Raw genomic sequence first — 25,071 nt, forward strand, 5'->3', positions numbered from 1 at the left:
GAGTATTTCATCACACCCCTGACTTGTGCCTTGTCGATGATGGACAGGCTTTGGGGAGTCAGGAGGTGAGTTACTTGCCTCAGGAGTCCCAGCCTCTGGCCTGCACTTGTAGCCACAGTATTTGTAAGGCTAGCCTAGTTCAGTTTCTGGTCAATAGTAAGCTCCCAGGATATTGATAATGGGGGATTCAGTGATGGTAATGCCATTAAATATTAAGGGGTGACAGTTAGATTCTCCCTTGTTGGAGATGGTCATTGTCTGGCACTTAAGTGGCAAGTAACATTTGTACCACTTATCAGTCCAAGCCTGGATATTGTCCAGGTCTTGCTGCATTTGGACACCGGCTGCTTCAGTATCTGAGAAGTTGCGAATGGTGCTGAGCATTGTGCAATGATCAACGAACATCCTCTGACTTTATGACAGAAGGAAGGTCATTGATGAAGCAACTGAAGTTAGTCTTCCAGTGTCCTTTGAAGATCAGTCCACTCAATCTTCTAAGTATCCTGAATTGACTTCCTGGTGACTCCTTGTTTCTTAAATCTCCATCAGTCCTGAGTCTTTGAACAGAGAACCAGTTCCCTTCAGCATTCTGCTTGGTGTCTATAACAAAAAATGGTCTTTTCCTCTACTCTACAAAGCAGCAGCTGTTTCTGTCTCTCTCTCTGTCTCTTTGACTGCGTGTTTGTGTCCAGAAAAGCAGCTGTCCCTCTTGTGTCAAGGTGTGAAACCTGTCAATTAATTTTCAGTAGCTTTTGGATGTAGACCACATGGACTTATTTCCAGGCAGAGTTTAGTATAATTACCATTCCTCTAGTCAGCTTAAGTTAAAGGAGACATTTTAAAACTCAACTTTCTTGTAAAGTCCCGCAATCATTAACCAGCTGTACATGAACAGCTTGGTTAGTGATCAGCTAGTTCTGGAGCACAATCTTCAATACTATTGCTGGGATGTTGCCAGAATCCACAGCTTTTGCAGTACTCAGTGCTTTCAGCCATTTCTCTATCACATGGAGCGAATTGAATTGGCTGAAGACTGGCATCTGTGAAGCTGTGATGAAGGCCCAGATGGATCATTCACTTCGCACTTCTGGCTAAAGGTGGTTGCAAATGCCTCAGCCTTGTGTTTTGCACTGGTGTGCTGGGCACCCCCATCATCCTCCCTTCTGTTAGTTGTTTAATTGTCCACCACCATTCACAACCGAATGTGGAAAGCCTGTAGAACTTGGATCTGACCAGTTGTTTGTAGGATTGTTTAGCTCTGTCTATTGCATAATGATTCTGCTGTTTGGCGTGCTGTTAGGTATGCCTGTTGCTGCTCCTGGCATGCTCTCCTGTGCTTATTGAACTCAGTTGATCCCCTGGCTTGATGGTAATGATGGAAGAGAGGAGATGCTGGGCCAAGAGGTTACACATTGTGGTTGAAGGCATTTCTGTTGCTGATGACCCATGGCGCTTTTATGTGTACCCCAGTTCTCAGCTGCTAGACCTGTTCTGAATCTATCCCATTTAGCATGTTGGTATTGCCAGAAGACATGATGGATATTATCCTCCATATGAAGGTGGGACTTTGCCATGGACAGATGCACCTGCAACAAGTATATTAGTAAGGGTGAGGTCAAGTATATTTTCCCTCTTATTGGTTCCCTTACCACCTGCTGCAGGCCCTGTTTGGCAGATATGTTCATCAGGACTTGGCCAGTTCGGTCAGTAGTGGTTTTACTGACCCGCTTTTGCTAATGGACATTGAAATCCTCCAGCCAAAGAGTACATTATTTGACCTTGCTTGTTGCTACCTTCAGTGCTTCTTCCAGTTGTTCCTCAATGTAGAGGAATACATCAGCTGAGGGACAGTGGTTGGTGGTAATCAGATATGTTTGACCTGATGTCATGTGACCTCATGGGTTCCAGAGTCAGTGTTTAGGACTAAAAGGGCAACTCCCTCTCTCCAGTAATCCATTGTGCAGGCCTCTCTGTGGGTCTGTCCTGTCAGTGGGAAAGGATATACCTAAGGATGGTAATGGTGGTGTTTGGGACATTGTCTGTAAGGTATGATTCCGTAAGTATGACTATGTCAGGCTGTTGCTTGACTAGTCTTTGGGACAGCTCTCCCAATTTTGGCACAAACCCCCACATTTTGAATTTCATCAACTTTGTGACATGGACAGAACTTGTTAACTTTTCTGGTCTGTGATCAGTCTGTTTTTTAATCATTCATTGGAAGTGGGCATCGCTGGCTAGGCCAGCATTTATTGCCCAACCCTAATTGCCCTCGAAAGTGGTGGTGAGCTGCCTCCTTGAACCGCTGCAGTCCATATGGTGTAGGTACACATGTACTGCTGTTAGGGAGGGAGCTCCAGCGACAGTGAAGGACCAGTGATATACTTCTAAGTCAGAATGGCGAGTGGCTTGGAGGGCAACTTCCAGCTGGTGGTGTTCCCATGTGTCTGCTGTGCTTGACCTAGATGGTGGTGGTTTGTGATTGGAAGGGGCTATCTAAGGAGCCTGTATGAGTTCCCACAGTGTATCTTGTAGATGGTACACACTGCTGTCTCTGTGTCGGTGGTGGAGAGAGCGATTGTTTGTGGATGGGTGCCAAACAAGCGGGCTGTTTTGTCCTGGATGATGTAAAGCTTCTTGAATGTTGTTAGAGCTGCATTCACCCAGACCAGTGGAGAGTATTCCATCACACTCCTGATGTGTGCCTTTGAGATGGTAGACAGGCTTTGGGGAGTCAGGAGGTGAGTTACTTGCCACAGGATTCCGAGGCTCTTATCTGCTCTTGTAGTCACAGTAGTTATATGGCTAGTCCAGTTCAGTTTCTGGTCAGTGATAACCTCCCGGATGTTGATAGTGGGGGATTATGCCATTGAATGTCAAGGGACGACAGTTAGATCATTGCCTGGCACTTAATTGCCACTTGTTAACCCAAGCCTGAATGTTCTCCAGGTCTTGCAACATTTGGACATGGACTGCTTCAGTATCTGAGGCGTTGCAAATGGTGCTGAACATTGTGCAATCATCAGTGAAAAGCCTCACTCCTGACCTTCATGATGGAAGGAAAGTTATTGATGAAGCAGCTGAAGATGGTTGGGCCTAGGATACTACCCTGAGAATGCCTTGGAACTGAGATGATTGACCTCCAACAAACACAACCATCTTCCTTTGTGCTAGGCATGACTCCAATCAGTGAAGAGTATTCCGCTGATTCCCATTTTGCTGGGGTGCCTTGATGTCAAGCACAGTCACTCTCACCTTACCCCTGGAGTTCAGCCCTTTTGGCCATGTTTGAACCAAGGTTGTAATTGGGTCAGGAGTTGAGTCACCCTGGTGAAACCCAAACTGAATATCAGTAAGCAGGTTATTGCTAAGCAAGTGCCACTTGATAGCACTGTTGATGACCCCTTCCATCACTTTACTGATGATGGAGAGCAGACTGATGGGGCGATAATTGTCTGCGTTGGATTCATCCTGCTGTTTGTGTACAGGACATACTTGGGCAATTTTCCACATTGCTTGGTAGTTGCCAGTGCTGTAGCTGTAATGGAGCAGCTTGGCTAGGGGCGTGGCAAGTACTGAAGAAGTGTGCTCCAGAACTATTGGTGGAATGTTGTCAGGGCCCAGAGCCTTTGCAGTATCCAGTGTCTTCAGTGTTTCTTGATATCATGTGGAGTGAATCGAATTGACTGAAGACTGGCATTTGTGATGCTGGAGACCTTCACAGGAGGAGGCCACAATGGATCATCCACTGGGCACTTCTGGCTGAAGATTGTTGCAAATGCATCAGCCTTATCTTTTGCACTGATGTGCTGGGCTCCCTCATCATTGAGGATGGGGATATTTGTGGAGCCTCCTCCTCCAATGAATTGTTTAATTGTCCACAACCATTCACAACTGAATGTGGCAGGACTGCAGAGCTTATCAGATCCATTGGTTGTCGCTTAGCTATGTCTGTTAGTTGCTGATTTTGGTGTTTGGCACACTAGTCTTATGTTTTAGCTTCACCAGGTTGACACCTCATTATAAGGTGTGCTTGTTGCTGCTCCTGGCATACTTTCCTGCACTCTTTGTTGAACCAGGCATTGATCCCCTGGCTTGGTGGTAATACCACTACACCCATTAAACAATTGCAGCAGCATGTTTCTGAGAGTTTAAAACCGAAGAATATTATTTGTTATCACACACTCACCCTGAATTTAATGCAATGTCTCACTCATTCATCTCGCACACAAAGATCAGATACAGATGAAGGTAGTATGCTGTTACAGCTTAAAATTCTCAGTCCCTTTTGTGGCATTTCTTGGATGAAGTTTGTGCTTTAGCTGAAGTAAAGGTCTGATAAAGTGAAGGATTCTCTGTAAGCAGTGATGTTTCTTGTAGTTGTATTTCTGGGAGGTTGGATCTCAGATGAATTCTTGAGTTGGAATAGGTTGGAGAACCCATCTGCAAATAACTATATTTTTGTATATACTCTTATTTATTTATTTATATATGCATGAAACAGACTGAAATTTTTGTTCTTGTGTGAGGAGGTGCATGTTTGCAATGTGTATCTCTTGGGTGAGCAGAGACTGCTCACTGGAATACTCAGATGATGAAAATAACATTGCTGATTGCTCAGCTCAATCATCAGCCTCCATGAAGGAACCTTGATTCCCTTTATACAGTTTATCTTGGACCATTGATTAACATTATAGGATGTTTGACAATTCCCTGCTAGTACAATCATCTTTTCTTCAGTCAGTAATTGTTGCAAAAGAACAAAGGGCATTAGCATAAATTGCTACTTTGCATGCAAATCTCTGAAGTGCAAGCTGCTTACCAGCATTCAAGTTGGATGGTTAATATATATCTATTGGAACTGCTTCCAACCTTGTGGAATACTGCATAGCACTGTAGGAATATACAATCTGGACATGTGTTCAGAGTTCAGTTTACTATGGTTGTTACATACATGATGTAACAAAATAGTGTTTGCTCCAGCAGTACCAACAATGTTCAGTTTGGGCTGAGGGTGTTAAGGAGCAATTTAACGAAACAAAGGGGCATTGTGTTTATTGAATCAGGATAATCTCCCATGTTTTGACACATTCCCCTACATAACAACGCCCCTTCACCTGGTCAAAGAAGGGCGTGGCACATTAGAACATTCAAGTTACGCTTGGCTGCCTTGGAGTCACCGAGGAGACAAACTGCTCTACTTTTACATTTCACTGAATTGGAGGTACCTTTTGTTATTTTGCCCCAAAAGCCAGCGTACTCTTTCAGGGACACATTTTTCCACCAATGCTCAGGAACAGGGGAAAACAGTAGAGGAGTTTGTATGCTTGTTGAAATGACAGGTGTTTTGAATGATTTATCGTCTGTGTTGAGCAAATCAAGAATGGGTTGTTGGCAAAAACTGGTCCTCCATGTTGAGGTGTAAACTATTAGAGAGGGACATCATTTCACCTGTACAAGTTGTTGGAAATAGCCAGTGCTCTTAAGCAGATAAACCAGGAATGAAGTGGTGGATGCAATTGACAAGAGTAAGGGTAGAACTGGCACAAGGAAAACTAAATGCCTGCAACTGAACTGGATATTTTGCAGTATTTTTTTCTGGTAACACCACAGCTAGTGGGTGGGTTGAGTGTACCAATTAGTCCAAAGTATTGCTACCTGATGCTGATGGGGATGTTCAAGTATGCAAGGATATGTGGTATGCTAATGCTACATTGTTAAGTAAATGCCATTCATTTCTAATGCTGGAGGAGGCTATCTAGGAATCTTGGCAGTAAAGTGTGTTCTAAGTTGGATCTGAAATGCGAGTTTCCACCAGATTGAATTAGCACTTGAGTCAAGGTTTCTCGCTGTTATATGGACTGAAGGCTAGTAAAAATATTTGATTTTAAGAACTTATGATGCATCTATTAAAATTGAAAACCTTTTCAGATAATGCAATGGTTAAAGTTGGCAAAAACAAAAACAAAAATACCTGGAAAACTCAGCAGGTCTGGCAGCATCGGCGGAAAAGAGCACAGTTGACGTTTCAAGTCCTCATGACCTTCAACAGACAGGGTTGGCTCCTGGCAATTGGCTCCCGAGAGATCACCTCACAATGCATGTTTATCTGTGGCCATTTGTTGCAATCCATTGTTCTCATCCTAAATTCTTCTCTTCTGCAGTTTAAGTTCCCTTGATTCTAACAATGGTTGCATTTTAGCCAAACTTCAAGTTATTCCCTCTTTCTTATTGTTTCACAGCCAGCATATGTTGCCCACCCTAATTTTGCTTGATAAGGTGGTAATGAGCTGCTGCCTTGAACCACTGCAGGCCATGTAGTGTAGGTACACCCACAGTGCTGTTAAGGAAGGAGTTCTAGGATTTTGACCTAATGATAGTGAAAGAACAGTGATATAGTTCCAAGTCAAGATGGTGTGGCTTGGAAGGGAATGTGCAAGTGATTCCATGCACCTGCTACCCTTATCCTTCCAGGTGGTAGAGGTTGTGGGTTTGTTGAAGGAGCCTGGGTGAGTTGCTGCAGTGCAACTGGTAGATGGTGGTGTTGGAACTGCACTCGCCCAAGCAAGTGAAGAGTATTCCGTTGCACTCCTGACTTGTGCTTTGTAGATGGTGGACAGGCTTGGGCAGTCTGGAGGTGAATTACTTGCCACAAAATTCCCAGCCTCTGACCAGCTCTTGTCATCACAGTACTTTTATGGTTGATCCAGTTCAGTTTCTAGTCAGTGGTAACCCTCAGGATATTGTTAGTGTGGGATTCAGTGATGGTAATGCCATTGTACCTCAAGGGAAGATAGTTGGACTCTCGTTGGGGATGGTCATTGCCTGGCACTTATGTGGTGTGAATGTTACTTGCTACTTATCAGTCGAAGCCCAAATGTTGTCCAGGTCTTACTGCATAACCACACCGACTGCTTCAGTATCTGAGTAGTCGTGGATGGCATTGAACAAACATCCCCACTTTTGACCTTGTGATGGGGCAAGGTCATTGAAGCAGCTGAAGATGGTTGGGCCTAAAACACTATCCTGAGGAACTCCTGCAACAATGAGCCAGGACCGAGGTGATTGACCTCCAACAACCACAAGCATCTACCTTTGTACTCAGTATGACTCCAACCAGTGGAGAGTTTCCCTCCAGATTCCCATTGACTTCAGGTTTTCTAAGTCTCCTTGATACCACACTTGGTCAAATGCTGCATTGAGGTCACTAACACCTCACTTCGAGTTCAGTTTTTTTTTGTCCAATTTTGGACCAACGCAGTAATGAGGTCAGAGCTGAATGGCCCTGGTGGAGCCCAAACTGAGGGCCAGTGAGCAGGTTATTGCTGTGTATTAGCCACTTGATAGCACTTTCAATGGTGCTTTGCATCACTTTGCTGATGATTGAGAGTAGACTGATGGGGGTGGTAATTGGCCAGGTTGGATTTGTTCTGCTTTTTGTGGCAGGATTAACCTGGGGAATTTTCCACCTTGCTGGTTAGATGTTAGTGTTGTTTCAGTTCTGGAACAGCTTGGCTAGGGGTGCAGTTAGTTTACCATTTGTTTAAATTGTTACTATCCCTTAGTTCAAACCCCTATCCCCAGACCTTTTCTTTACTGCAGTTCACAAGATATGGAAAAGACCTGCATATGGGCTTTCTCTCAACTCTCGTTTAAATTCCTGAACTTGTTTTGATATCAGAATCACATTTGTGCTGAACTACATTGGAATAAACCACAGGACTCTGCTTCTGTCTATATTCTGCTGCTATTTTTTGATCCATGAACTGTGAATTTTTTCCAGATCTTCTCTTAAATGTGGCTTCAAATTCCTGGATTCTGCTTTGGTCTACATTCTTGTACACTAAGACCTAACTACTGACTCTGAATAAGAACAGAGTTGGAAATACTCAGCAGGTCTGGCAGTATCTGTGGGGCAAAAAACTGTTAATGTGTCGAATCAAATATGACTCCTCTTCAGAGCTGCGGTGACTGTGTGTGTCCTCCGATACTGTACCCTCAAATAACTTCTGGACTTCACTTGCTTCAGGGATCTCCAATTGGATAATAGCTTGTCGATATCTCATGCTGATTCTATCCTACCTACATCATTGTTATCCCATCAGCAGAGCTCTGACTGAACACTAGATGACTTACCTTTGATCTATTTCCTGTTCATTGTTACAATCAGGTTTTTATATACATTAATTTTTATGTAACCAGATCGATATAACTTGAGCTGTCTCCGAGTCCATACACATGCACACTTTGGCTGCTGCTCTGGACCTGAGCCCATCACTTTCTGTTTTTGCTCTTTTTAACTTCCTTCCTCTTTTTCTGTCTTAGTCCCTCTCTTTTATTATCAAGCCTGCCTTCACTTCTGTGAGCAATGGAAAATAAGATCTGGAAAAGCTAGATCTCTCAAATGTGGTTTAAAATCCCTGGACTTTTCAGCTACCGTGCCCTCGCGATTCCCTACCTCAACCCTATTACTTAACTTTCATGCTGTCTCGCTGCAAGCCTGGGCTTGACCCTCTTTAGGCAAGTCTGCAGCTTCCCTCTGTGCCTTTTTAGCATCCTTTAGTAGCATCCTCTGATGGGCTTATTATGAATGGGAGCCTCTGTTGCCCCATTTCACACTCTTGTCAACCTTCCCACCTAGTGTGTCTGCTGGGGGCTAGCCTTACTAATCTCCTTCCTGCCCAACTTGCCCTTCCCATTGCTGATCCTTTGGTCTTTGCCAGAGGATCGGCTCGCACCGTCCTTCTATGCACCTCCCTACAGAATACCCATTCACTTGTGATCAAGACCCTTGCCATCCATGAACTCTGGATGATTGTATCAACATCATCATGGCCTTAATGGAAAACTAGCTGAGGGATGATGACAGTGCCATTTAGTGCAGCTTTCCTGCCTGGCTACAACTTCTACCACTTGCCCAGCCAGGATTGTCGTGGTGGCAGTGTGATACTTTTCACCAGATCACCAGGAGGAGATGGTGGTGTTGTGGTAATGTCACTAGACTAGTTAGCAAGAGCCCCAGGCTAATGTTCTGGGGACAAGGGTTCAAATCCTACCATGGTACCTGGTGGAATTTAAATTCAATTAATCGAGTAGAGAAGTTAGCCTCAGTAACGGTGACCATGAAAAACCCATTTGATTCATTAAGGTCCTTTAGGGAAGGAAACCTGCCATCCTTACCTGGTCTGACCTACATGTAACTCCAGACCCATAGCAATTTAGTTGACTCTTAACTGTCCTCTGAAATGGCCTAGCAAGCTACTTAGCTCAAGACAATTAGGGGTGGGCAATAAATCCTGACCTTGTTATTGATGCCCACATCCTATTAAAGAATAACTTTTTTAAAAAAAAAAGTCACACATTGGCCTGATCCTCGTCCTCTTCATCCGGCACTTCCTCCTCCTCCAGCACTACTTCCTCCTCCTCCTCTGGCCTTATTCCACCCATCTTTCCTATCTTTCAAAATTATTGTTCTTTACTGCTGTCCCAAGTATAAAACTTTCCTGCTATTTTCCTCTCTCAGCCTCGGCCTCTGCACTAAATGACTTCTCATCCTTGGTAATTTCAACATCCATCTCAACTTCTCATGCTCTCTTGCTCCTCCTGAGTTCACTGCACTTTTATCCTCTCTAAATCCTCTATGTAAACTCCCCTTGTCTCTGCCACGTCCTTGACCTTGCCATCCTGTGGTCTTGCTGGTCCCATCCTGTCAGTTATAAATAAAGCCATCTCTGATCACTTCCTTGTATTACTCAACCATATCTCCCTTATATGACTCAACCCTACCCACTCTTGTATCCACCCCTGGAAAGAACTATCCTCCCCCACGCCACCATTCACTTGCAACTGGGCTTTCAAAATCCCAACTATCTACCCTTTGGCCATCTGTTTGGCATAACATTTCTGCAGGTACAGAATTTCTCACCTGCGCTCTCACCTCTACCTTTGCCATAGTCCCTAATAAAACCATCACATTCTCCCAGCTGGCAGTTCCCTCTGGTATGGTGTTCATCTCTTTTTCCATAAGTCTAAGGGATACTGACTTGAAAAGATGTGGCTGGCAACTGATTTAGCTGGATGTGACTGGATCACTTGGAAAAAGTATTGGGTCCAGTTCTCATCTGTGAAACTTCCCACTATTCCAGGATAATCCTAGAATGCAAAGCTAACCCCTGATCCCTTTTTCTCTACTGCAAACCATTGTCTTAAACACTGACACCACCGCCCCCCCCCCCCAACTCCTCCAAGGTACTCATGGGCTTCTCTATCATTTGAGATAGAGAACATCCAGTTAGTTCCTTTCCACTGGCCTACCTGGCTGGATTTTCTCTAAACTCATTGCTGCACTAACTCTGAACTCACATCTTTCTCTGGTTTGTCTCCTGTCTTCCCTCCTCTCTGAGTTCATCTCATGAGATCCACCTCTTGCTCCCTTGACTCTATTGGCATTAAACTCCTGACTATGTAGTCCTGATCCACACAGTAGATAATATTCTTAATGGTACTCCATTCATTCTTTTTTCAGGTGTTGCCCCTTTCTACTTTTAATTTTGCTATCCTCATTGCTATCCTCAAAAACCCAACACTTGACCAAGCCCTCTTCTCCCCACTGTCCTTGCAAACTAATGTCCCATCTCCAACCTCCCTTTTCTGTCCTTGAACATGTTGCTCTGAAAATCCATGTCCACCTTTCCCAGAGCTCTATTTTTGAACCCCTCCAATCAGGTTTCTGCACTGCCACAGTGCCAAAACAGCTCTTATCAAAGACACAAGTGGCATCCAATGTGACTGTGTGACAATGCTAAACTTTTTCTCCCTCCTCCTTCTCAACCTGTCTGCAGCCTTTGACACCATCCTTCTCCAATGCCTCTGCCCAGTTGCATTTATCTGTTTGCAATTTATCAATTTAATCGTAGCCAGAGAATCACTTGCATTGGCCTCTTTTACTGTGTGCATGCCATTACCTCTGGTGTCCTCAAGATTTATCCTTGGCTCCCTCCTATTCCTTATTTATATGCTATCCTTCAGTGACATCATCCTAAAACAGTGTTAGTTTTCACCCAGTTCTACCTTGCCACCACCTCTCTCGACTTCTCCATGGTTACTAAACTATCAGACTGCTTATCCAGCATCTAGTGCTAAATGAGCAGAAATTTCCTCTAATTAAATATTGGAAGACTGGAGCCATTGGTTTTAGTCCCCCTTTTCAAATTCTGCTCCCGAGTTACTGACTCTATCCCTCCCGTCTGAGGTTAAGCACAATCTTTGGTGTCACATTTGATCTCGATAAGCATCTGACCTCATATTCATGCCATCATTAAGACCACCTATTTCCACCTTTTGTAACTTAGTTGCAGTCTCAAGTCATCTGTTGAAACTCTCATTCATGCCTTTGTTACCTCTAGACTTGACTATTACAGCACACTGCTGACTGGTCTCTCACATTCTAGCTTTGGTAAACTTGAGATCATCCAAAACCTTGTAGCACATGACCTAATTTGCACCAAGTCCTGTTTTTCGATCAACCCTTGATTGCTGGTCTACATTGGGTCCAGTCAAGCAACATCTTGATTTGAAAATTTTCATCCTTGTTTTCAAATTCCTCCATGGTCTGATCTTGGCTCTCCTATCTTCCTGTCAGTTCCATAACCATCTGAGATGTCTGCACTCATCTTATTCTGCCCTGTTGATCCCCAATTTTAATCACTGCACCATCTGTGGCTGTGCCCTTCAGTTGCTTAGGCTCTAAGCTCTGGAAGACCCGTCCTACACTTCTGCGCCCTTCTATCTCACTTTCCTCCTTTTTAAGACACTTTTAAAACCAACCCCTTTGAATCTTTTGGTCACCAGGCCTAATATCATATGTGGCTCATTTTCATGTTTTATAATCCTCTTAAAGTGAGTTGGAGTATTTTACTGCATTAAAGGCACTTGTGTAAATATAAGCTGTTATTTCACTTTAGCTATTAGTTCTTTCATGTTCATCCAGAAGATCTTCCTCAAGTTTTTAACTGAATTGCATTGTGCTATATCCTGTTTTAGGCATTAACTACCAAATAAATTTACTGAACAGTAAATGAACAGGGCAATAAATAAATAGAAAACTTGCTGTAGCAGATTTTAGACTATGTTAACTTGGAGAGAAAATAATAAATAGAGGTTCACAACCTCTACATTAACATTAGCTTGGACTTTGTGGTAAACTAACCATTCACCCCGCTGCCTGCAAAAGTTGTTTTATCTGATTTCTGCTCTAATCAGCGCAGTGCTTTCCAGGGCACCTCTGGTGTCTGTGAACCGGGCAAGAGATAGCAAACGCCTTAAAACAATTGAAAAACCTTCAGAGTGAAATAGTCTGAATCAAGTTTGAATCGTGTACAATAAGAAAAATAAAGTTTTGGAAAGACAGATGAGATTAACTGAATGAGGTGAAAGGCCAAGTTTTTTTAAAAAAAGCAAATCTTGAACTCCTTAACTTCTGAACGAATGAGACTCCATACTTTAGAAGTTAAATTATCAGGACAGGGGAGGTTATTTGTTAGTAATTATGACTTGCCACATCATTTTAAAAATGCACTTACTCCTGGAAGTATCGCTCTCATTTATTACAGAGTCTTTAGTGGAAAACCAGTGAACAAATACCCCAACTTGATGCCATTGTATTGATTTTTGTGCCAATTCTATTGGTGGCCTTTTATAGCTCAGTCTGTGGAAGAGTGGATATCCTTGAAAACATTTACTGATTTCCATACTTAGCTGTGCATGTGCAGACACCTGGAGTTGCAGTCTGAAATACTTCATAATGGTGAGCCTCACTTAAATAATAGCCTGTAATTTGCATAAATATCAAAATGTCGTCAGAGAGATGCAAGTGATTGTTTGTATCACTAACCAAAGGTGTACCTGGTTAGCTAACATTTTCAAAGGTTTAAGACCAAATTGCTCAATGTTGCTAAAAGCCTCTTCCTCATGAGAAACCCCCAGATTGATTCAGAAGCTAAACATGGGCATGGGATTTCCAAGATGGTCCAAGTGGTGATGTACCCCATAAAATTCACATGCAGCAAGGCAAATCCTATCTAGACACTTTTTATCCCATCAGTCTATTCTCTTTCTTCCAGAAGATTTAAATTGATGGAAGGACTCATCAACAGTGCCTGCAACCAGCACTTGCTCATCAATAACCTGCCCACTGATGCTCATTTTAGGTTCTGTCAGGAGCACTCAGATCCAACATTTCAAAGTGTCTCTGTCCCTCCATTTTCTCCTTTTCTCCTCTTTCACCACCATCCCCCCTCCTGACCCCATGTATCACCCTACTTGCCATTCTTTGTTGTACAGATTTCAGACGTCACACTCTTGCAGTTGGATTCATGGCTTTATGGAGTATAAATTCAAAGACGCTTCTCCATTTTGTTTTTCAAAAGTATGGACACTCTGCTTTTGAAACAAAATGGAGTTGAGAAGTCAGGTAACCTTTCTTTTTTCTGTCAATTTACATGGAACTACACAAGGCTCTGGAAGGCAGCCTGCATGTCTGGCCAAGACATTAAAATGCAAACGACCTTTTGGGACATGCCATTGAGAAGACATAAAAATGCAGCACATCTCTCCTGTTGGATTAAAGGCTGTGATTATCCAAATAATTGCAGAAACTACTTCACACTGAGTTTGCAGACTTTTTAGCTTCTGAGTGGAATTTCAAAGAAAGGATGGGCTTTCTTTGTAGCCAATCACAAGGATTTGCGAATGGGTGAAACTTAAAGATCGTTGTGTGACAATGGCCAAGTTGTCAAAGACCATTTGTGAGGGCAATAGAGAAAAAAAATACTCTGATCCCGTGACAGACACCAGGTCTGATAGGGGACATTGAATAAGGGAGCATTTTTGGGAACAGCAGATGGAGAGAAAGGAGGAGAGTTCCAGACCAGCAAAGGAACGGGACTCTGTCTAAAATCCATCAGGAAACAGAGCATTCACCCTTTACTTGCCTATTGAAGAACCAAACCAGGTTTTGGCTACATGGGTGAAACTGCACCTTAACTGGAGTGAAGCCACAGAAATGTGCCACTACATGCAGTAAGGTACTGTGAATCCATCTAAAACCTCTTTCTTTAGTGGACCAAAATGGGAATCGCAGGTCTCCAAAGTTTCAAGACTTCATCTCAGTGAAGCAAGCGTGACAATGACTCTTTAGACTTTTAAAACCTGAGTGCATGCCACCTCCTCTTCAATCATCTGTGTGTCATTGCAAATACATTTTTGATATTATGTAATAAACATTTAACTGCTTTTTAAAATTCTGCTGAAAAACCTATCATTTCTCTTTTCTGAGAGTTACAGCACTCAGTGGGGAGTGTGGGAATAAACACGTTTCATTTGAAACACGCCTATCTTTGGTCAGTCGAGAGGTGGAAAAAGGGTCGGTTGGGGTTGGGAACTATCCTGCTATCTCTCGATGGATCACCATCTGTCCATAACACAGCAAACAACCTAACTGTTTGAGGTAAAAATTGCGGTCATGGTCATGCTGTAGTGCAACCTGCACTATCTTTTATGTGCTGCTGTTGTGCAGGAATTGTAGCATCACAAAATTTTTGGTACCAGGAGCTCAATCTGATGAGAGAGATAGCAGGCCCTGATTATATGTTTGACTTTGGAAATGGCATGAAGTCAGCATTTGAAAGATCAGTGAATTTGACCTTCAGTGTCGGTCTTTTGTGTGACAGGGCTAGAAAATCCATCACCTTGTGGCTTCAAAGGAAGAACTCATCCTATTCACAGCTGCATCTTTGTACCAAAGTATTAAGTGGTGTACGGCATAATGTTCCCACTTTATAATATCTCAGGAAACATTTTATTGTAGGCAGCACCATAGAGGTTTTATTGTACAGAATAACCAAAATTTGCTATTGATTTCAAGGTAGAAATTCATTGAACCTTATTCTCCTGTGGTTTGTTGATTATTTATCATGTGTATATTCTATATTGTTACTTAATATCCACCCCCACCCGACCCTGCAACATGAAAAGTTTATTTCATATAAAAATTTATTTATTTTTTTCTTTTGCAGGAGATGTGGTACTCAATAATCTAGAAGTAAAAGAAAATGCACTGGTAAGCTGCCTTTTAAGTTTGATTTTTGTGTAACAAATATTCTGTATTATTTATTATACTTAGCATTTTGCATTATAAATAAAAGTCCAAGGCTCAAGTTTAAGTCTCACTACTGGAGGGGGATTAGGGTAAAACTGACTAGTTGAGCTGTGTCTTGTTGCCAGCCGGAGAACTCTATTGGCTCTGAGCTAGTCTAATCTTTGTCATGGCCAAAGACCGTGTGTGGAGCAATAAAGATGGAATAAAGTGGAGAAAGAAGCAGGACCATTGTATTGCCAGGCCAAATGTTACTTGATATCGAGAGCATTCACTCTCACCTCAGCTCTGAAATTCAGCTCTTTGGTTCATGTTTGAACCAAGACTGTGATGAGATGAGGAACTGAGTGGTGCTGGCAGAACCCAAACTGAACATCGGAGAGCAAATATGTTAGTGCTGTGTAAGTGCCGCTTGATAGCACTGCCGGCGACTTCACTGATCTAAAGTAGACTAGTGGGGCATAATTGGCTAGATTGAATTGGCTCTGCTTTTTGTGGACAGGATACACCTGGACAATTTTCCACATTCTGCCGATGCTGCCAGACCTGCTGAGTTTTTCCAGGTAATTCTGTTTTTGTTTTCAATTTTCCACATTGTTGGGTAGATTTCAGTGTTTTATTTGTATTGAAACGTTTTGGCTGGGGGTGCAGCTAGTTCTGGACCACAAGTCTTCAGTATTACTAGGATGTTATCAGGGCCCATAGCTCTTCCTGCATCCAGTGCCTTCAGTTGTTTCTCCATATCCTGTGGAATGAATCAAATTGGCTGAAGGTTGGCATTCATGATGCTGGGGACCTCAGGACGGAGGCCAAAATAGATCATCCATTGCGACCTCTGGCTGAAGTTGGTTGCAAATGCTTCAGCCTTGTCTTTATCACTGACATGCTGGGCTTCCCTGTCAATAAGGATGGGGATATTTGTAAAACATCATCCTGTGGTTAGTTGTTTAATTGACCACTACCGTTCAGAACTGGATATTGCAGGACTGCAGAACTTTGATCTGATCTGTTGGTTGTGAGATCTTAGTTCTCTGTACTGCATGCTACTTCCACTGTTTAGCATGCTTACAAACCTGTGATGTAGCTTCATCAGGTTAGTGCCTCATTTTTACTTATGCCCAGTGCTGCTCCTGTAATGCTCTCCTGCACTCCTCCTTGAACCGGAGTTGATTCCCTGGCTTGATGGTAATAGTAGAGAGGAGGATATGCTGGGCAATGGGGTTACAGGTTGTGGTTGAATACACTTCTGCTGCTGATGGCCCACAACACCTCATGGATGCCCAGTTTTGAGCTGCTGATTCTGTTCTGAAACTATCCCATTTAGCACTGAGATATTGCCACACAACATGAGTGAACTGTAATTTCCCAGTTCAACTGAAGGGTTACGGTCAAAAAAATTACCTTTGGTCTGTATAGATGTTGACAGACCTGAGTGTTCCCTGCACTTGCATTAATAATTTCAAAAAATGGATTGTATTAATAATGCCACTGGCTGCAGGACTCTCTCTCACAGGCTCCGTTAAAAATGACGATTTGTATCGGTTCAGTGGGAACACTTGTAGATTAGATTATGTCAAACATTGCATCAAGATATGACAGAGTCATTTGATTCATCAGGACCCGAATGTTATCATGTTATTGGCAGGAAACAGCCTATGACAAGGGGAGAATTTGCAGACAGGAAAGTCATCCAAATTTTACATCGAGATCTGATAAATTCATCAGGACTTGTATATTATCGTCCTTTGTGTCTGCAGGCTCCAGCAAGAGATTGTAAAATTGAAAACGGTGTAATTGTGAAATTGTTTCAGACATCTCCAGCGTTCGCAATAATTTGTTTTTGTTTTTGTTTCAGAATCAGTCTAAACCCACATCAAACCTCAGTAACACAACTACTGCATTACAGGGCAGATTATATTTGAACAGAAGCCCAACCAGTCCTTTTTCGCTGTCACCTTCCTCTGTCTGGCTGAACTTGTTCTCACATTGAACGACTTCTTCTTCTCCTTCAACTCTACCCACTTTCTTTAAATGAAAGGTGTTGCTGTGGATACCTGTATTTCATTGATTCTGTTTCAAAATTCCACCCTTCTCTTACCTTCATCTGGGCCATGTGACTCTTTCTTTTCTTCCTTGACATTTCTGGTTCGGTTTCTGGAGATAGGCTATTATTCACTATAGCCCATAGGTTCTGACAGCCATCTTGACTATACATCCTCATACCCCACTTCTTCCTGCAAGGACTCTATTCCATTCTCTCAGTTTCTAAGTTCCCACCACATCTGTCGAGACAGTGCAACTTTCTGTACTAGCGCTTCTGATATATCTTTTTTCCTCAACTGAGGATTCCCCTGCAGCACCTCCCACCCCCGGCTTTGTTGACGGCTTGCTCCACCTAATCTACTTCACACACTTATGCTGTCACTCCTTTCCCTCCCTACCAGAATCATGATAGGGTTCCCCTTGTCATCACCTTTCACCCCACCGACCTCTGTATTCAATGGACCATCCTCCGCCATTTCCTCCACCACCTGAGTGATGTAATCACCAAGCACATCTTCCCTTGCCCTCCCCATTCAGCATTCTGAAGGAATCATTCCCTCTGCCATGCCACATCCTGGTCCACTCCTCAGCCACCCCCAATACTCCCTCCTTTTCCCACGGCATCTTTCCAGGCAAGCAGAGAAGAGGCAACACCAGTCCTTTTACTTTCTTGCCATCCAAGGTCCCAAATGCACCTTTCTGGTGAAACAGGGATTTACTTAAACTTATTTCATTTAGTCTACTGTATTCGCTGCTCACGTTGTGAAGGTCTCTACACTGGGACAAACAAATACAAACTGGGTGACCACTTTGCAGAACATCTCCTTTCAGTGCGCAAGCATCGCTCTGAGCTTCCTGTCTCTTGTCAGTTCAATTCTCTGCCTTGCTCCCAGTTTTACCTTTCTGGCCATGGGCTGCTATGGTCCAGTGAAGCTCAGTGAGGAACAACACCTTATTTTTTGATTTGGCATCCTACAACCTTATGAACTCAACATTGAGTGCAACAATTTCCGATCATGAGCTCTGCCTCCGTCTTCTTTGTTTTCTTTATCCCTTCATGTTGTGTTCAAATAGCTGCTATGTAGCCATTCGCACCTCATCTGGACACATCTTTTTGTTTCTTTATTATATCCCACTTTCTTTGGATTTATAACATGAAACCTTTTGTCATTTTATCACCCATGCTCTCCACCCTATCACAGAACATTCTTTTTGTTCTTCTTGCCACTCCCTCCTTTTCCACTGGTTTAAAACCTATTATAATTCTATCTTTTCTCTGTTCTGATGAAATGTCATTGATCTGAAATGTAGGGCTGGGTTTTCCTTTCCCTTGTCAATGAGTTTGAAGGCAGTGGTCTGCTTGTTGTCTATCTGCCTGTCTCTGGCCCCAGTGCAATTTTGTGAACTGCAGATGTTTCCCTGATTCGTGCCAGCTTGGCATTTGGTGAGAGCCCCAAACACTGATGAGTGAGATGGGAGGAGTGCACTGTTTGTCTCTAGTTCTGCTACTCCACAGATCACAATGTATATTTAAATTTTTCCAGCTAGCCATACAGCCAAACGTGTGCTTTACCTATTAATCTCAGAATGACCACTCAATGTCCAGATTCCTTCAATAAACAACAACATTATTAGTTTGTTATAAAACCAGGCTTATCAAGTAGAAGGCAAAGCTTATTAACATACAGTATGAAATATGAACGTATAATTATTCTTTCTAAATACTTTCATGCACTCGCACTCATTCGCTCACCTGCTTATTCGCTTGCACGCACTCTCATGCATGCACACACACACATTCGCACCTAAAATAAGATAGAGGAATTCTGCCAAAAGATTAAAGGTCAATGGTTCAAGGAAAAATGATAGATGGAGTTCTTGAAATCCCATCAATTGTAGAACATAGAGCAACTTAGGAGCAGCTTCAATTCTCTTCTGGCATTGGATTGACTCTGTAAAGGAATTATTATTTTCCCTAATATTACTGTGGGATACTAAAGCAGATTTGAGTGTGTATGTTTGTGTGTGGATGAGTGACTAATTTAATTGAACTAAAGACAGTCAGACTGCAAGGTTTGAATCATCAAAGGGGTTAAATGTTAAAAAAAATTAATTATCCGGTGACTGACTTTAATTGGCTATTGACAGGTCGGCGGGTGGACAGCTGATTTCGCTGTCCACCCACTTTCTCAATATTTAAATGGACCGGGATGACGTTGGGGGTTCTTCCCGACATCATCCCACGTCGTTTTCCTGTCGGCGAGTGGGCCCCACCCCCAAATCGCCGACGGGAAAATTCAGGCCATTAAGTTCATTTTTCCCGAAAGGGTGGGCAGCATGAAAAATTTTTAAATTCTGGGAAAAGTAACTTCCAAAGCAAGGGTGAATCAAAGGCATTTACAGATCCAAAGGGAGAAAAAATGTTTAAAGAAAGATGGAAAGCTATATGGTGAGTGGCCCTTTGAGGTCTTGAGAGGTGGACTATGTGAAATAGACCTGTGAGAAAGCAGCCTCTAGCCACTCTAGAGAAATGGTTTGGTCCAGAGCGCAAGGTTTTGTTAAAAGCCTTGGGGTTCCATTGTCGAAAGAGAAGTTGTGAAATACCTCCCTTACAGCAGCAGTGGGTGCTTGTGGTAATATTGCTGGATGTTTTTATAGATCAAGAATCTGTTTGGAATGTGTAGTTGAGTGTCTAGTTAAGTAGAAATCTTTTGGGAACTGTTATAAGATTAAGTTTAACTGTATAACTGTAATCTTGTGTAGTTAACTTTTCTTTTGTTAATAAATGTTTTAATTTAATGTATAAAATCTCCAAAGGTGGTAGTGGACTCTTTACTTCTGCCTTCAGGGTACTTACCTTCTTGTAATAAATACCAAACTGCAAAATCGTTGTGAAAGCTTGACCAAGCTTCCCTTTTGGATTTGGTTAGTCTTGCAATTACAATCTGCCATATCATAACAACACAAGCAGTTGATCGTTTTCTTCCTCTGCCGCAAAACCCAGACCAGCCTTAAAACACAGTTTTCCAGGCATGGTTTAGGGCTTTGAAAAAAATCACCATGTGACATCTTTTGTTACACAGTCCACCAGGGTCAAGATTCCCTTAAAACTGCTGAATGACCTTTTCTTGTAAAATGCTGTCTGTTCCATTAATAGCTAAGTCCTTGCATTAACCCTCTAAGGGATAGTGTTGTTTAAAAGCACAAATTCTTCCAGAATGTTTATAGTCCTTGAAAATGAATCATTTTCTGTGATCAAATTGTACATGACAACTGAACCAAATCCTGATCCAATGCTGCACACTTCTGTTTCGAAGAACTGCAGAGCTGCCAACTCTCTGATTACCAGATCCTTCCTATTCTTGACAGCTCCATAAATGGTTGTGGGGCGGCTGGCATTCTCCTCAGCAAGCTCCTTCCCCCCTTTTTTTGTCCCCACCCCGACTTTTTAGCTGGGGAATCTGTAAGGAATCCTGCGCCTTGCATAATTCAGCCCACTAACTCTGTTTCTCTCCACAGATGTTGTTGTTTCTCTCCACAGACATTGCCTGACCTGCTGAGTATTTCTGTTTTTATTTAATTTTTCAGCATCTGCAATATTTTGCATTCTTATTAGGCTATATTTAGTTTTGTTCAAGAACAGCTAAATGCTTAAACATAGAGAATGATTTTGCTAGGTTTGTTTGTCAGTGTCTTTAAAATCCTAATTGTACAGAAAATATTCCAGCAAAAGTAAAAATGACGAGGACTAGGAACATCTTCATGACTGTTGATCTTGAGGATGAGTTGTATTTGTCTGTAATTTTTGCAGTTGTTTAAACATAACTGATCTTTTTAAACCTTTTTTCAGAGTGAGCTGAATGTTCCATTCAAAGTTAAGGCTGGTCATATTGGTAAGTATTTTTTTTTTCTGTTTTGTCCAGGCTGCTGTAATTAACTTATAAGGCCAGAGGATACCCAACCTATTAGATTCAAATGTTTGACGCTTTCTCTCAGATGCCTTCTGCAAGTGTTCACCTCCTGGGTTTTAAACACTCCTTCCCTTGTTCCTCTTCCCTGGGTTGCCACATGCATTCAAGCTGTCCTCCATGCCCCCTCTCTCACCAACTCAGCCGTCAACAGTACCACTGCTTCACATGCCCATAGCAAAGAGTTACAGACATTCAACCGTCTTTTTGGACCTTCTTGCTTCTTGTGAGCTGTTCTCGTTTTAAATCTGCTTTCTGCTGTTTTTGTCTCTTTAAACCTGAAGCTTGGAGCCTTTCTCTCCACCCCTCACTCTTAACTTCACTTAACAGGACCTTTTCCAGGTTCCTGTCCTTCCTTTGACTAGAAGTTTTCTTTGGACTTTCCCCTCTTCCACACCTCTGAATTTTGGGGTTTTCAGTTTAGGACTGACAATGTAGAAATGGGAAAACACAATCATTATCAAGTTGCATGTCCTAGAATCATAAAATGGTTCCAGCACACAAGGAGGTCATTTGGGCCATCAAATCTGTGCCGAATCTCTTTGAGAACAATTTAGCCTGTCCTACTCCCTAACCTTTCACCCCTGCTAATGTTTTCCTTCCCAGTGTTTATCCAATTCCCTTTTGAAAGCCATCCTTTCACGCAATTTCCTTCCCGATTGTAAACACTTGATGTATAACAAGGTGTATACACATCTTGCCTGTGGTTCTTTTGCCAATCACTTGAAGTCTGTTCTTTCTGATTCTTGACTGTTATGACAATGGCAATGATGTCTTTCTATCCTTTCTGTCTAGACCAGTGCTTCCCAAACTATTTTCCAATGTGACTCCACTTTAACACTTAAAATTGATATGACCCTAGATGCCAGCAAAAACAAAACCAACAAAGCAGCACAGTAACCTTCAGTATATAATTATTAAAGTTCACATATATATACATCAACATATAGTACATCATATAAATATGAAAACCTGTGTTTTTAAAGTACTTTGTAAAAATGCTACATGTATTCATGTAGTGTCAGCCAAGTTCCCTATATTGCCTGGTGACAGAGGACTCGGCGAAGCCCCTTTTTCTTTCTCTCCCCCCCCGCCCCCACACTGTATTAGCTCTTCGCACACTAGCATGCTCACACCCTCCTCTCCCACCACCACTGCCTGCCCTTCACCCCCATCTTTTTTGGTCTAGCTGCCGGTGCCTGCGAAACAGTCAAAACACAGTAAAGTTTGAAGTGCCACCGCTCACCTTCCCAGCTCAGCAGCATGACCTCCTGGTTTGTTTTCTGCTAGTCACTGAGTTACACTTGCCTGTCTCTGCCTGCACCAAGTCAGCACATAGACACCCTGGGCCCTCTCGGCGAGTGCCACTATAAGTGCTTCCCAAGGTTAAAGTACTCTGGGTTCACTATCCACCCCTTTTATTTATTTTTGTATTATTCATCCATGGGATGTGGGCATCGTTGGCTAAGACAGCATTTATTGCCCATCCTTATTTACCCTTGAGAAGCTAGTGGTGGTGAGCTGCTGCCTTGAATAGATGTAGTCCATGTGGTGTAGATACACCCAAAGTGGTGTTTTAGGGAGGGGGGGGTTCCAGGATTTTGACCCAGCAACAGTGAAGGAACGGCAATATATTTCCAAGTCAGGATGGTGTGTGGCTTGACAGGGGACTTCAAGGTGGTGGTGTTTCCATCTGTTTGCTGCCCTTCTACTTCTAGATGTAGAGGTCGTTGGTTTGAAAGGTGCTGTCTAAGGAGCCTTGGTGAGCACCTATAGTGCATCTTGTAAACGGTACACACTGCTGCCACTGTGCATCAGTGGTGGAGAGAGTGAATGTTCATAGATGGGGTGCCAATCAAGCAGGCTGCTTTGTCTTGGATGGTGTCCAGCTTCTTGAATGTTGTTGGAGCTGCACTCAACCAGGCAAGTGGAGAGTATTTCATCACGCTCATGACTTATGCCTTGTAGATGATGGACAAGCTTTGAGGAGTCAAGAGGTGAGCTACTTGCCACAGGATTCCTAGCCTCCTACATGCTCTTGTAGCTGCAGTATTGATATAGCTAGTCCAGCTTCGTTTCTGGTCATTGGCAAATCCCAGGATGTTGATTGTAGGTTATTCAGTGATGATAGTGCCATTGAATGTCAAGGGGCGATGGTTAGATTCTCTCTTGTTGGAGGTGGTTATTGCCTGGCACTTATGTGGTTCCTTGCCACTTGTCAGCCTATTGTCCAGTTTATGCTGCATTTGGACATGGACTGCATCAGTATCTGAGGAGTTGGGAATGGTGTTGAACATTGTGCAATCATCAACGTACATCCCCACTTCTGACCATATGATGGAAGGAAGGTCATTGATGAAGCGGCTGAAGATGGTTAGGCCTAGGACACTACCCTGAGGAATCCCTGCAGTGATGTCCTGGAACTGAGATGATTGCCCTCCAACCATTTTCCTTTGTGCTAGGTATGACGCTAACCAGTGGAGAGTTTTCCCCTGAATCCCATTGACTCCAATTTTGCTGGGGCTCCTTGATGCCATGCTCAGTTAAATGCTGCCTTGATGTCAAGGGCAGTCAGTATGTTCAAAGTCATGAGGGGTCTAGGCAGAGTATATTAGGAGAAACTGCCCCCATGGCCAGAAGCTTTGTGAAGCATAGGATATTGATAAAGAAGCAAATGTAACATGAGGAAGAACTGTTTTCATGCATCAAGTTAGTTGCGATCTTTACTGCGTTGCCTGAGTGTGTGATGGAGGCAGATTCAATCATGGCTTTCAAAAAGAAATTGGATAAGCACCTGAAGAGAAAATTTGCAGGACAACTGGGAGAGGACAGAGATATCAGGCTAGCTGAGTTGCTCTTGCAGAGAGCTGATACAGATTGCCCACTTCTGTGGTTGTAGTCATTCTATGATAATATGTCAGAGCTGGAGTCAGGTGCTGAGGAAGGAGATGATGTGGCTATTTAAATAAGTCTTGATAGACAGTTGATCAAACAATGCTTCCACTTTCCACCCTTCCCTCACCTTCACAGGGTCCACCTACAACCATTCCCTTCCTTAAGTTCTCTGAATCCATTTCTATGGATAGGATATCAACTAATATTTGCTATTAGCCTACTGACTTTCACAATTACCTTGACTATTCGCTCACGTCCTGCTGCCTATAGGGACTCTATTCCATTTTTTCAGTTTTTTACTGTCTGTTGCATCTGTGCTGACAATGTAATTTCCATGCTGGTGCTTCCAATATGTTTTAGACTTTTTTCCTCGACTCTTTCCCTGCTCGCCCCCTCACAATGTGGTTGGAAGGGCTGTTGATTGTATCCACTCCCTTTCTGCTCTCAATCCTTCCCCTCCCTTGCAGAACCATGATAGGACTCCTCCTGTCCTCGTGTTCCACCCCACCAGCCTCCATGTTCAACATGCCATTTCTGCAACCTGCAGCATGATGACATTGCCAAATAAATCTTCCGCTTCCCCTTTCAACACTCTGAAGGGTCTGTTTCCTCTGCAACATCCTGGTCCACTTCTCTATCACCCCTTCCCATGGCATCGTTCCATGCAATTGCAGCAGATGCAACACCTGCTATTTTACCTTCTTGCTCCTCACTCCAAGGCCCCAAACACTCCTTTATGTTGAAACTGCAATTTACCTGCACTTTCTGTTGAATCTACTGCATTTATTGCTCATGATTTGCTCTCCTCTATGTTGGGGAGACCAAACGCAGGTTGGGTGACCGCTTTGCAGAACATTTCCTTTCAGTCCACAAATATGACCTGAGCTTTCAGTTGCCTGTAATTTTAAGTCTCCACCATGCCACTCTGATCTCTCTGTCCTTGGCTGAGAGCCCAGACATCCATTAAAGCTGTGCCCCCTGGGAAAACACTGTTTAATTGACAGCTCTGGCTCT

At 43.0% G+C, this 25,071-nt stretch overlaps 1 protein-coding gene across 7 annotated transcripts in view; it reads left to right on the top strand.

Annotated features, from left to right (window-relative positions):
- Nucleotides 1-25,071, top strand: part of vps13a (vacuolar protein sorting 13 homolog A) — a 524,014-nt gene that overhangs the window by 23,267 nt on the left and 475,676 nt on the right. For all 7 annotated transcript variants that reach the window (XM_041186720.1, XM_041186723.1, XM_041186721.1 and 4 more), the window contains exons 2-3: nucleotides 15,072-15,115; nucleotides 21,045-21,087. In XM_041186720.1, coding sequence (XP_041042654.1) covers nucleotides 15,072-15,115; nucleotides 21,045-21,087 — 87 coding nt within the window. The remainder of the gene's footprint in view (nucleotides 1-15,071; nucleotides 15,116-21,044; nucleotides 21,088-25,071) is intronic.

This window comes from Carcharodon carcharias, chromosome 4 (genome assembly GCF_017639515.1).
Source record: "Carcharodon carcharias isolate sCarCar2 chromosome 4, sCarCar2.pri, whole genome shotgun sequence".
In the NCBI taxonomy this organism is placed as follows: Eukaryota; Metazoa; Chordata; class Chondrichthyes; order Lamniformes; family Lamnidae; genus Carcharodon; species Carcharodon carcharias.